Source organism: Hemicordylus capensis, chromosome 6 (assembly GCF_027244095.1).
Source record: "Hemicordylus capensis ecotype Gifberg chromosome 6, rHemCap1.1.pri, whole genome shotgun sequence".
NCBI lineage: Eukaryota > Metazoa > Chordata > Lepidosauria > Squamata > Cordylidae > Hemicordylus > Hemicordylus capensis.
This window is the reverse complement of record NC_069662.1, coordinates 142,581,519-142,593,376: the sequence shown is the minus strand read 5'-3', so window position 1 is coordinate 142,593,376 and position 11,858 is coordinate 142,581,519. Positions and strand designations below refer to the sequence as shown.

The following is an 11,858-nucleotide window of genomic DNA, read 5'->3' as shown; positions in this document are numbered from 1 at the left end:
ACTTAGCTCCACAATTAGAACTTTGGTAGATTATCTTTGAAACTAAAATACTGAGCCAAACAACATTTACTTGGAAGACAGACTCTATAAAGCTGTTCATACGATCACCGAGAGGGTAGGACAAGCATTCTACCCAGCTCTGGGAGCAGTTTCCGTCCCCGATTTTCAATTATGTGTGAGCAAACAACTAGGCAGGAGGAGGGGGAAGTGATAGTGTGTGACAGAGGAGTTGGGTTGGTCGGCATTTCCTCCTACTGTCTTAAAATGCTGGGTATAAGAGCTGGATAGGATGGTGCCACCTTACCCAGCTCCTGTCTCACAGAGGATTGCTCCCCTTCCTCCTACCTAGTTGTTTCCTAGTAGGTGAATGGAAACTGGGATTGTCCACAGCTCCCAAAGCTAGGTAGGATGCTTGTCCTACCGTCTTAGTGATCATGTGAATGGCTTCTGTGAATCCACGGGAACAAACCTACAAGTAAGGATGTAGGAATGAGAGCTAAGAGAGCAACAGGAGTGTTAATTTGAGTTTTCCCTGAAGTTGTTGTTAAACTATAGTCAGAAAGAAGGGAAATGTAGGTTTTTACCTCACGGAAGGAATACGAATTGCACAACACAAAGATATCCAGCTAAACAGAAAAGAAAATAGGAGAGAGGGAGAGAAACCAATGGAAGGGGTTACTTGCTTACTTTTTAGCAGCAACAACAATATTGCCTTTGTCTACTTTAAATGTGGGGTTGGCAGCTGCTGTGGAATTCCTTACCTTTGTTTGGCTGATTGCTTTCTGTGGAGTCCACGTCTGGTAGTTAATTGCATTCTTGCTTTTCGTATGTGCCAAATTACCTAGAGGGAAGAAAGAATATACCCTGCCCAAATGGGTCGCTTTGCACATTACACAGAGGCAAACCTGGCCTTGCTAATAAGTTTATACTCAACAGGGAGCTGCAACCAATTGTCGTTTCCCGATGAACACACCTGTATCATACATATGTTTCTCACAAGCACACACAATGGCGGACACCGAGACTAACGCTGCACGAGTGCAATGAACAAAGATGCCCACAGGCAAGACAGTCATGTGGCTAAGCAATCTCTTGCAGTCTCGGTCCACTTGTGCATGTGTGGCACTTGTGAAATGAGGACAGAAGAGAGTTTCTTCTTTAAAAAGTTTTATTAGAAAATATCACACTGATACACATTACAAAGTTGCAATTAACAAAAAGAAAATTGATATTTACTATCCTTACAAGTTAGCCCACTTCAGCCTCACACGTCTACCATCTTGAACTGGGGTGGATGACATCATCACAAACTACGCCGCTGAGGTGTCCCTATGTGTTACTCATTACAACTGTACCAAATTTGGTTCAAATGATTAGGCAGTCTACAAGTTAGCCCACTTGCACCTCAAATGGTCATGTGTCCGCCATCTTGAAACAGGATGGATGACATCGTTACAAACTATGCCCTTGAGACATCCCTATGTGTCCCCACACTTGTAGCAAATTTAGCTCAAATCGGTTAAACGGTTCACAAATTAGCCCACTTGTGCATCAAAAGTTCATGTGTCCACCATCCTGAATAAGGTGGATGACTTCATAAACCTTGCCGTTGAGATATCCTTATGTGTCCCTACTACTGTTTCAAATTTGGTTCAAATCAGTTATATGTTTCACAAGTTAGCCCACTTGCACCTCAGACGTTTACACATTTGCCATCTTGAATTGGGGTGGATGAAATAATCACGAACTATGTTGTTGAGGTGTCCCTATGTGTCCCTACAGCTGCACTAAATTTGGTCCAAATCGGTTAGGCAGTTCACAAGTTCACAAATAAGTCCACTTGTGCCTCAAATGTTCACATGTCTCCTATCTTTAATCGGGGTGGATGACATCATTACAAACTATGCCACTGAGGCATCACTGTATGTCCCTACAATTGTAGCAATTTTGGTTCAAATTGGTTAGGAGGTTCACAAGTTAGCCCATATGCCTCAAATGTTTACGCATCCGCCATCTTGCATAGGGTGGATGACATCATCACAAACTATGCTGTTGAGGTGTCCCTATGTGTCCCTACAACTGTACATGATTTGGTTCATATTGGTCCAGCATTGTGAAGTTGATAGGGATGCGCGCGCACACACGCACACACACACAGCCAGGTGATCTCATAAGCTAACTTGCCCTTGGTAAAAAAAAACCCCACAAATGTTACCAATCACAATTGTTACAACATTATTAACGTTAGCAAGTTATTTAACTTTCCCCCCTTTTATATTTTTTTATAGTACTCTCTAATAAAAGGGAAACCTCGCAAGCATAGAATCATCATCTTGTACAACACCATTCCAGTAGCCAATAGGTAGGCTCCACCTCTCCAGAAATCTGTCTTCTGGCCTTCTTTGCAATGCCTTTTCAATGCCTTTTCAATATAAAACTCTTATCTACAAGGCAGTATGCCAGACCTTCTCAACCAGTTCTGGAGGAATGGGGCCCCGTGCAATTTCCATTTTGCGGCTATATGTACTCCGGCCACTGCTTGTAAGTTCAGTATCAGTTCTAAATCCACTGCAATAACTTCTTCCTTTATATAACCAAAGAATAATATTCTTGGATCTTTTGGGAGTGCATATCTAGTTATTTGTGCTACTTTCTGTTGGATCTTACTCAAAAAACCATTTATTGATGGGCATTTCCACATCATATGATATAGATCTGCTCCTTCTAACTTACACTTCCAGCACTGACTTTGATTCAAATTTTAAATATGTTTTAGCCTAACTGGAATCAATACCAATGGAACTGAACCTTTAAGAAGCTCTCCCTCAATGATCAATCTATAATTTCCCCAAAGCCATTCCCATTGCTCCTGGGCCAACTCTTCCTCAAGTGCGAAGTTCCATTTTTTAACATAATTGACAGGCTTCTCATCCAGCTCTTGTAACAACCTGTACAATCCCCCTATTTGGCCTTTTAGCAAGGGGAATTTTATTAGATGTTCTGCCTGTGCAAGTTCTCTTAAAAGCCCAAAGTGCTGTATCAGTTTTGTTACAATACTACGTAGCTGAAGAAAATGAAGCCTACAAGGCTTTGCACCTGTCGTTTTCTCCCTTATTTGTTCATTTCCCTTGCTAACAGAGCAAAGAGGCATCCTTTAAAAGTGGTGGTTCTCTTTATCGAGCAGGAGGAGAGCAACTGGCCCTATCCATCCCCAGCACAGCATCCCTCCAGTGGCTGTTGCTGGTGTTTACACATTTGTCACATTCTACATTACACATTCTATCTTATGTTTCTTTTTTAGATTGTGAGCCCTTCGGGGACAGGGAACCATCTTTCTTACTTACTTACTTATTTATTTTTATGTAAATTGCTTTGGGAACTTGTGTTGAAAAGCAATATATAGATATTCGCCATTCATTCATATGAGGTCGGAGTTCTGTTCAGCAGAGTGTTTGACTCATTCTGTGCAACTTATATGGCCTGCAGAACTGGTTTCATAGCAAGAGGCATGCCGCAGGTTGCCCAAGAGTGGCCTGTTGCACTAGCGCAACACTAGTCTAGAACATAGGATTTCCTAGAACACTAGCGCAACACTAGTCTAGATCACAGCAGAACTCACAGGCGCAGTATCCTCAGACTACTGCAACATGTTTGTGCTAGTTCAACTTTACACTGGATATTAGTCAGCACAACAACAAATACTTATATCCCGCTTTTCAACAAACATTTCCAAAGCAGCTTACACAGAGAAATAACAAACAAACAAACAAGATGGATGGATAAGCACTTAAAACATCTCCGCTATACACTTAATAATGGAACACAGGGCCAGATTCAGGGGTTTGGAATCATAAGGCACCTGGTGGAGAGCCAGTCTTGCGGTAATGAGCATGGATTGTCCCCTTTTCTAAGCAGGGTTTGCCTTGGTTTGTATTTGGATGGGTGACAACATGTGAGCAGCGTCTGCTGTAAGATCTTCCTTTCAGGGAATGGGGCCATAGCACAGTGGCAGAGCATCTGCTTGCATGGAGAAGGCCCCAGGTTTAATCCCTGGCTTCTCCAGGTAGCAGTGGGAGAGACTTCTGCTCGAAACAGTGGAGAAATCCAACCAATTTAGGCAATATTGAGCTAGATGGGCCAATGGGCTGACTCAGTATAAGGCAGCTTCCTATGTTCCTCTGCAGGGAGCTCACTGGCAATCCCTGGAGCCGCCCCCTACTGCTGCTTCTCCTCTCCTCTGCAGCTGGGGCTACCTGTTCACCTGACCTTTCTGACCGAACAAAGAGAGACTAGCGATCCTGAGAATCCCCCCCACCCTAGTCCACTTCAAGGGTTGAATCTGGCAGTTCTGTCATGCTCTCCTCAAATGCAAGAAAAGTCTGACAATAGAACAAACTGGGAAGGAATTAAAGCCTTGTCTGACTCTCAGCCTTTACTTCCGGCAGCTCCCTAGCCCCTTTTGATTTTTAATTGTGCATGCAAAGCACGCAGGTGCCCCAAGCCACGCCCCCTGCATCAGACACAGGAGGTGTGGCTAGTGCCTGGGAGAAGGCCTGTTCAGACCCTCTCCCATCCTCCCCAGTCAGCGTTTCATTGAATGCCCTCCTGCACCCAGCTGGTGAACGAAGCTCTCGTGGGTTGGAAGTGTGAGCGGTGCCCCTCTCCTTCCCAGCCCGAGTTTCACTGAAGCCCAGCCAGTTCAATGAAATACTGACTGGGGAGGAGAGGGGCTCCGCTCACGCTTCTAGTCCACAAACGCTTCGTTCGCCAGCTGGGTGAGGGAGGGAGCAAGGGGGTGCCTTGGCGGCCCCACAGACCCTGGCGGCTGAGGGATGGTCGTTCCCCCCCGTTCCACTGTCGCTATGCCCCTGGGTTTTGGCCCTGAATATTTGAAGTACTGCCTGCTCCCAAAGGTTTCTGCCTGCCTGACAAGCTCATCAAAGGTGGCTCTGTTCTGAGTGTCAATGATGAGGGAGGCTCGGCTGTTGAGAACGCACAACAGAGCCTTCTCGGTCATTGCCCCAAGCTTTGGAATGCTCTTCCGGCTGGCATCCGCTCCTCAGTCTCCATTATAGCTTTTAGAAAACAAGAACGAACGTGGCTATTTACTCAGGCTTTTATATGAAATAACTGTTTCTTTGCTGCTGCTGCTCTGTGTCTTGTGTTTTACTGTTTTATTTTATAGATGTTTTGAAACTTTTTAAATAGACCTATTATTTCTATATCTAAATTTAATATTTGTACTTTTAATTGTGTATGGTTTTAATTGTGCATTTTAAATTCTATTATAAACTGCTTTGGGATTCTTTTAATGAAAAGCATTACATCAATTCAAAAAGTGATAAACAAATAAACAATCATGTAAAAATAGGGCAGGAGTTCCCAACCTTGGGTTGCCACATGTGGCTGAACTACAACAGCCATTGTGACTGTGGATGATGGGAGCTGTAGTCCAACAACATCTGGGGACCCAAGGTTGGGAAGCCCTGACACAGGGCACCGGGAGGATTCATAGGCCTCTTTAGCATTCAGTGCCACCTCACGGTGTATCTCAGAACATGCCTCAGGATAGGGATGTGCATGAACTAGTTTGTGCACTCCCGGGAGGCGGGTTCCTTTAAAGGGCAGGGAGGGTGCCCCTACCTGCCCTGCCACTCCCCCCCCACCAGTGCTCTCCCCAAAAGTGTTAGTGTGGGGCTGCAGTGTACCTCCCTGCAGCCCTGGTCAGCGTCGTACCGGAAATGGCTGTCTGACGCATGTGTGCACGGCACGCACGCACACCTGCCAGGGCTGCAGGGAGGTATGCTGCAGCCCCGGACCAATGCTTTTGAGGAGAGCGCTGGTGGGGGAGAGCGTCGGGGCGGATAAGGGCAACTCCCTGCCCCTTAAAAAGACTCCTCCGCCTCCGAACTGGCTCGAATGCTGGACTTTCGAACCAGTTCAGCGCCCCAGAAAAGGAGCGCCAAACCGGTTTGTGCACATCCCTACCTCAGGGTCCTTGCATGCAGGGGTGAAGTGGAAGAGGCACAGGGGCTCTGCAGCAGACTGATCAATGTGGACAGAGCAGGACGTTTGACACCCACTGCTGCAGTGCTTGCTCCTGGATGAGCACAACCCACACCAGCTACTGTATGTTGCCTTCATTCTGCTATGCCCTCCCATGGTGACTGCCGGATGGCAGATTCCTGAATCCCTCTAGTTCCATGGTAAGGGGAAGGGTAACCCAATGGCAAGATCTAGAGCAGATGGCACAAACGCTGGATCCAACAAACCTAGAAAGAGCATTGCAAATATATATATGTACATTACCTGTTTTTGTAAGAGGGTGGATGACCAGCTGTCTAGTCAAATAGTTTTCTGAGGATCGCAACAGCAGTACAATATCAGCTGGCAAAGTGTTTCTGTTTTTGGCCAAGAACCCGCTTGCATTATAAAGAACCTGTTTTTAAAAAGGGAGCCAAAGAACACAGTGTAAATGTTACACATTTTCCCTTATGTTGTCTGCTCATCAAGTACCTATGCCAGGGGTCTAAAACCTTTCAAAGAAAAAGAGCCATTTTGTGTGTACACGGATATAATGTACACCCCTCCCCATATTAATTGTGTCTGATGTAAGAGAAAAAAATTACATGGAAGAATCAAAAGCCCCTTCTCTTTTGTTTGTTAATCATTACCAAAACAGTTTAAGAGCTATATAGCTCTGGGAGGAGAGCTGGTCTTGTGGTAGCAAGCATGACTTGTCCCCTTAGCTAAGCAGGGGCCACCTTGGTTGCATATGAATGGGAGTCTACATGTGAGCACTGTAAGATGCCCTTAGGGGATGGAGCTGCTCTGAGCATCTAGGTTCCAAGTTCCCTCCTTGGCATCTCCAAGATAGGACTGAGAGACATACCTGCCTGCAACCTTGGAGAAGCCGCTATCAGTCTTACTGAGCTACATGGACCAATGGTCTGACTCAGTATATGGCAGCTTCCTATGTCCCTACAGATGCTGTTATTTTTTTATTCCGACCCCTTTCATAGTGGTGGCTGGTAAAGGCGGCCCTGGAGGAACAGGAAACGAGCCACAGGTGCAGATTGTTTGTACTCGTCTCAGTGTTCTGGCTTCCTCTCTGTCTCTTGCCTTGCCCTGGCATGGCATTAACCCCAGACACATGGGCTGGTATTTGGTGGGAATAACCCAGCGAATACTAGCCGACACACCTGGGGTTAATGCCACGGTGGGATAACAGACACAGCTGGGATGGGGTCAGATGAGTTTGGCTCATTAACCACCCCGCCGTCCGCCTACCTGGCCGCCACGATTCTTTCAACGGGACTTCTGTTCTTCTGTTTCTTTAGTGACTTTCCCAGTATTCAATACATACTCTTTCATTTTCATTTTGAGGCAGGGCTCAAGAAGCTAAGTTGGTTTCCTAGTTCATGTCAGGAAGCTCTAGCAGCAAACCTTGCTAACAACAAATCTCCCAGGTGCCTCTGTTCTTAGAGCAGCATTACAGATTTTCTGGCTTTTGCTTACCCCCACCCCAGTGTTTCTTTTAGAGTGCCCTCCCACCGTGGCATTAACCCCAGGTGTGTGGGCTAGTATTCACTGGGTTATTCCCGCCAAATACCAGCCCATGTGCCTGGGCTTAATGCCATGTCAGGGCAAGGCAAGAGACAGAGAGGAAGCCAGAACACTGAGACGAGTACAAACAATCTGCAGCTCTGGCTGACTTATGGCTGTGCAGAGTCCTGACTCTGTCTCACTGTCCATATAAAGCAGTGCATTTAAAAGTGTAAAGGAGTAAGTAAACTACAAATGCTGGACATTGTTATGGATAGGTCAAAATGACTTTTTATTTACTGAGTCATATTTACAAAGAGCAACATATATGTACTCAAAGAACTGCAGTTTGCAGACCCTGACTCACACCTGCATGCATAAATAAATTGTTGTTGGAATCATGGAAGTTGAAGTCCAGCAATAGCTGGAGAGTCTTTGGTTGGCAACTACCACATTAGGAAATTAGGGACACTTTAGGAGATCAGGCCCGCCGACTTCCATGGTCTGACTGCTGTGCAAATAAGGAAGATGGTGCTTATTTAAGTGGGTGGCTTGGATCACTTTGCAGACATTTGGGGGAGGGGTTGATCGCTGCCATATTGTCTTATCTGAAGATGTCTTATCTTAAGCACACCACAAAAATGAACCTTAAAAGCTGTGTTCCAGTACATGATAAAAAGGAATTGTTTGGGGAAGAAAACAAAGAAGCGTGGCTATTTTTAACATGGAGAAATCAGAAAAACTCTGGTCTATAAGGCAAACTGTCCATGGATACCTTGGTCAGCCAAGAAAACAAACAAATGGATCATAGAACAAATCAATCCAGAATTTTCACTCAAGGCACAAATAACCATGCTCAAACTATCATACTTTGGACACATTATGCGAAAACCCAGCTCCCCTGAGAAGTCCATAATGCTGGGAAAAGTTGAAGGAAAGAGAAGAAGAGGACGACCAGCAGCAAGGTGGATGGGCTCGATCACAACAGCAATGAATGCACCATTGAGAGACCTTAAAGGCCAAGTTGAAGACAGATCATCCTGGAGAGAATCTATCTATGTGGTCACTAAGAGTGGACACCGACTTGATGGCACTTCAATCAATCAATCCATAAGGCAAACTTAAAAGTTAGTACCAACATGACCAGTGTAGCATGGCCGTCACCAAAAAACAACGTCAACATAGTTGAGCTCCACACTGCAGCAGTGGGTTGCTCGGAATGTACTTAAAAACATAAGAACAGCCCTGCTGGATCAGGCCCAAGGCTTATCTACTCCAGCATCTTGTGATCTGCCATGCTAGTACTGCCTGGAACATGAGAAATAACCACATGAGCTGGTCTGATCTGAGTGAGCCACGTGGTCTGTGCATCTGTGCCACTGTGACATGACTAACAGTGGAGATTCTGCCTGAACTAGGCTTCAGGCTATGATCCTAATTAAGGACACATTAGGCTGGTTCTCATGACCAGCAGTAGGGTAGAACAAGCATCAACCCAAGTTCGGAAGCTGTGCAACCTTCCATTTTTGACTGGAAGGGTGCACAGCTTAAAAAAAAAAAAAAAAGGTAAGAAGCAGAGGAAGGTTCCCATGTGTGAGACTCCTGCTGCGTAGGAGGGCTCCATCCTATTCAGCTGTTTAATGAGGTAGAAGGAAAAGCCCTCCTACCACCGGGAGCCTCGCACACAATCACTTCCCCCGCCTCCTACCTTTTTACTTGCATATGATTAGAAAATAAGGACTGGTACAGCTCCCAAACTTGGGATGGACACTTGTCCTACCCTATTGCTGGTTGTGAGAAGCAGCCTATTATTTACCACATATTAATAAACATACTCCCCCACCCAAGCCACTCCCATGCATCATGATTGGGCCATTTTTAAGGGGGAAAAGCAAAAATACAAAGGATGTATAGAAAGGAGTTGCTTCCGATCATGAGAACATAAGAGCTGGATCAGGCCCAAAGCCTATCTAGTCCAGCATCTGTGGCCCACCAGATGCCTCTAGGGAGCCCACACAGGCAGGAGGTGAGAGCATTTCCAATCTCACAGTCTACTGCTTTGTTTTAGTAATTGTGTTGCTTCTGAATGCCCTTAATGAACAAAAGGAATGCCATGACTGTCTGTTCATAGACTGTGATGACAGATGAAGATTTTAATCTTGCCATATACTGGGAAGAGTACAACTTGAAGATTACTGAGCAGAATATAGTGACGAAGTCCAAATATTTTGTACACATTTTCGGGCATCAGAGAAGACAATAATTAGACCAGATGGACTAATGGCCTGATTAAGTATGTAGTAGACCGCTCTGGGCTCCTTGGAGGAAGAGCAGGATATAAAATGTAAAATGTAAAAAATAAAATAAAAAAAATTCAATCTACAGCAGCTTTATGTTTACTTGGGGAATAAAAGTCAAACAGCTGAAAAGGATATTCTCAAGTCTAAACACAAAAGTTGCAGTGTCTCAGTTTCAGTGGTATCAAATTAGGGTATCCTGAAGTGTTTTCTCCCAAGCCTTTACTTTATAAAATCTATATCATGACCATCTTTCATGTGTTAAGTGAAATATCTTAACCCTAAGATGGCTGCATTCACAAATAGGAAACAAATCAGTATATCAAGAACTTAAGAACAGCCCATCAGGATCAGGTCTGAAGGTGATGCAATCATATTACCATTAATTAGCCCACATTCTCAGAAAGCAATATCATTTTCAAGTTTGATCATATTAGTAAGAAGCATTAATCCATTCATTTACCTTCCCTGCATAATGGTAAATTCCAAATGTCAAATCTACTCTTTTTGGTCTCCAGAAATATTTTGACTTCAAGTTGTCTTCAAATTTTTCTGTAAGGAAACAAACAAGTTGTGTTCTAAAGATGATAACTTTAAAAATATTTATTTCTGCCCTCATTGGTTTAAGTCAGGTATCCTACCTACCATTTCTTTTACAAATGCATTTGTAAATGCATAAACATAGGGACATTGTCATAAAAACCTAAAGTTTCCTCTAAGATTTCAGTGCTCTTTCCTCTGAAGGAAGCTGACTATGGAAAATCTGCTCTTAACTTCTCGCTACTTTGGGTGAAGAGCAGCAACACAGATCCATTTTTATTCCAGTTAAGTAGGCATTACCCCTGCTAAATGGGCAAAGAGGCATCTCTTAAAATGGTGGCTTTCTTAGATTTACCGGGGTTGGTGGTGAGCCATTGCCTCTATTCATCCCAGCACACTGTAGGGATGTGCACGAACAGTCAGTGCACTCCCTTGCAGGGCAGGGAGGGGTGCCTTTAAAAAACAGGTAAGGAGCTCCTTACCTGCTGCCCCCTCCCCACCACTTTCCCCCTGCGGCCCCGCAGGCACTCATTTGAGAAACATGCACTGACCACGCAAATGGCTGGTGGGCATGTGCCCCGGTCACATGTGTGCTGACACTGATCGGGGCTGCAGGAAGGAATGCTGCAGCCCCGTGCGGCTGTTTCTTAAATGAGCACCCACAGGGGGAAAGCAGGTAAGGAGCTCATTACCTGTTTTTTAAAGGCAACCCCCTGCCACCTGTCAAGCAGGCTTGAACACTGGCGTTCGAACCAGCATTCCTTCTAAAAGGGATTCCCAGATGTTGACTACAACTCCCAGAATCCTCAGCTGCAATGGCTTTTGCTTGGGGATTATGGGAGTTGTAAACAACATCTGGGAATCCCTGTTAGAGGGAACACTGATTCAAACAGGTTTGGTGCTCTAGAAAGGGAGTGCCAAACCTGTTTGTGCACATCCCTAGCCCACTGTCCCTCCCAGTTACTGTTGCTGGTGCCTCTCTTGTGTTTCTTTTAAGACTGCGAGCCCCTTTGTGGCAGGGAACCATCATCCCACTTCTTTTGCTATATAAACTGTGTTTGCATTTTAAAAAAAGATATAATAGCAGCAGCAGAAATAATACAGTAAACGTTTCGTGGCTCTTTGATCTCTCTTCCAAAAACTCTCCAAGGGTGGAAAATAGCAGCAGCAGAGGTGCCATTAGAATCTTTTGATTCTTGAAAACTACCACATCAAACAAAAGCAAATAATACACTTCAGCAAGAAATGTGACACCCAGGAGATCAACATACTGTGAAATATGAACTGCCAATAGCTTACCTACAAGCGTCTGATCAGTGGCCCGAGGAAACCGGCTTTCCTCATCAAGCAGGGACAATAATCCCATTGGCTTTTGTAGGAACATGTCTAAAAGAGGTCTGTTGTCTTCATACTCAATAACTCGCGCATCAACACCTTCGTACAGGTATTCATTCTGAAACAGATGAGCAAAATGTG

The 11,858-nt window shown here is 44.8% G+C and overlaps 1 protein-coding gene across 18 annotated transcripts in view; it reads right to left on the bottom strand.

The window, feature by feature from the left end:
• Positions 1–11,858, bottom strand: part of MYO3A (myosin IIIA) — a 168,569-nt gene that overhangs the window by 48,541 nt on the left and 108,170 nt on the right. For 16 of the 18 annotated variants that reach the window (XR_008310019.1, XR_008310018.1, XR_008310020.1 and 13 more), the window contains 5 exons: positions 11,682–11,835; positions 10,306–10,394; positions 6,310–6,439; positions 762–841; positions 585–626 (listed from right to left, as the gene is read on the bottom strand). Coding sequence is in view for 13 of the 18 variants with exons in the window: in XM_053262732.1 (XP_053118707.1) it covers positions 585–626; positions 762–841; positions 6,310–6,439; positions 10,306–10,394; positions 11,682–11,835 (495 nt within the window). In the remaining 5 variants the exon portion in view is untranslated. Of the gene's footprint in view, positions 1–584; positions 627–761; positions 842–6,309; positions 6,440–10,305; positions 10,395–11,681; positions 11,836–11,858 lie in introns of those variants that run through there. The other 2 variants (XM_053262735.1, XM_053262746.1) reach the window with 2 other exon arrangements.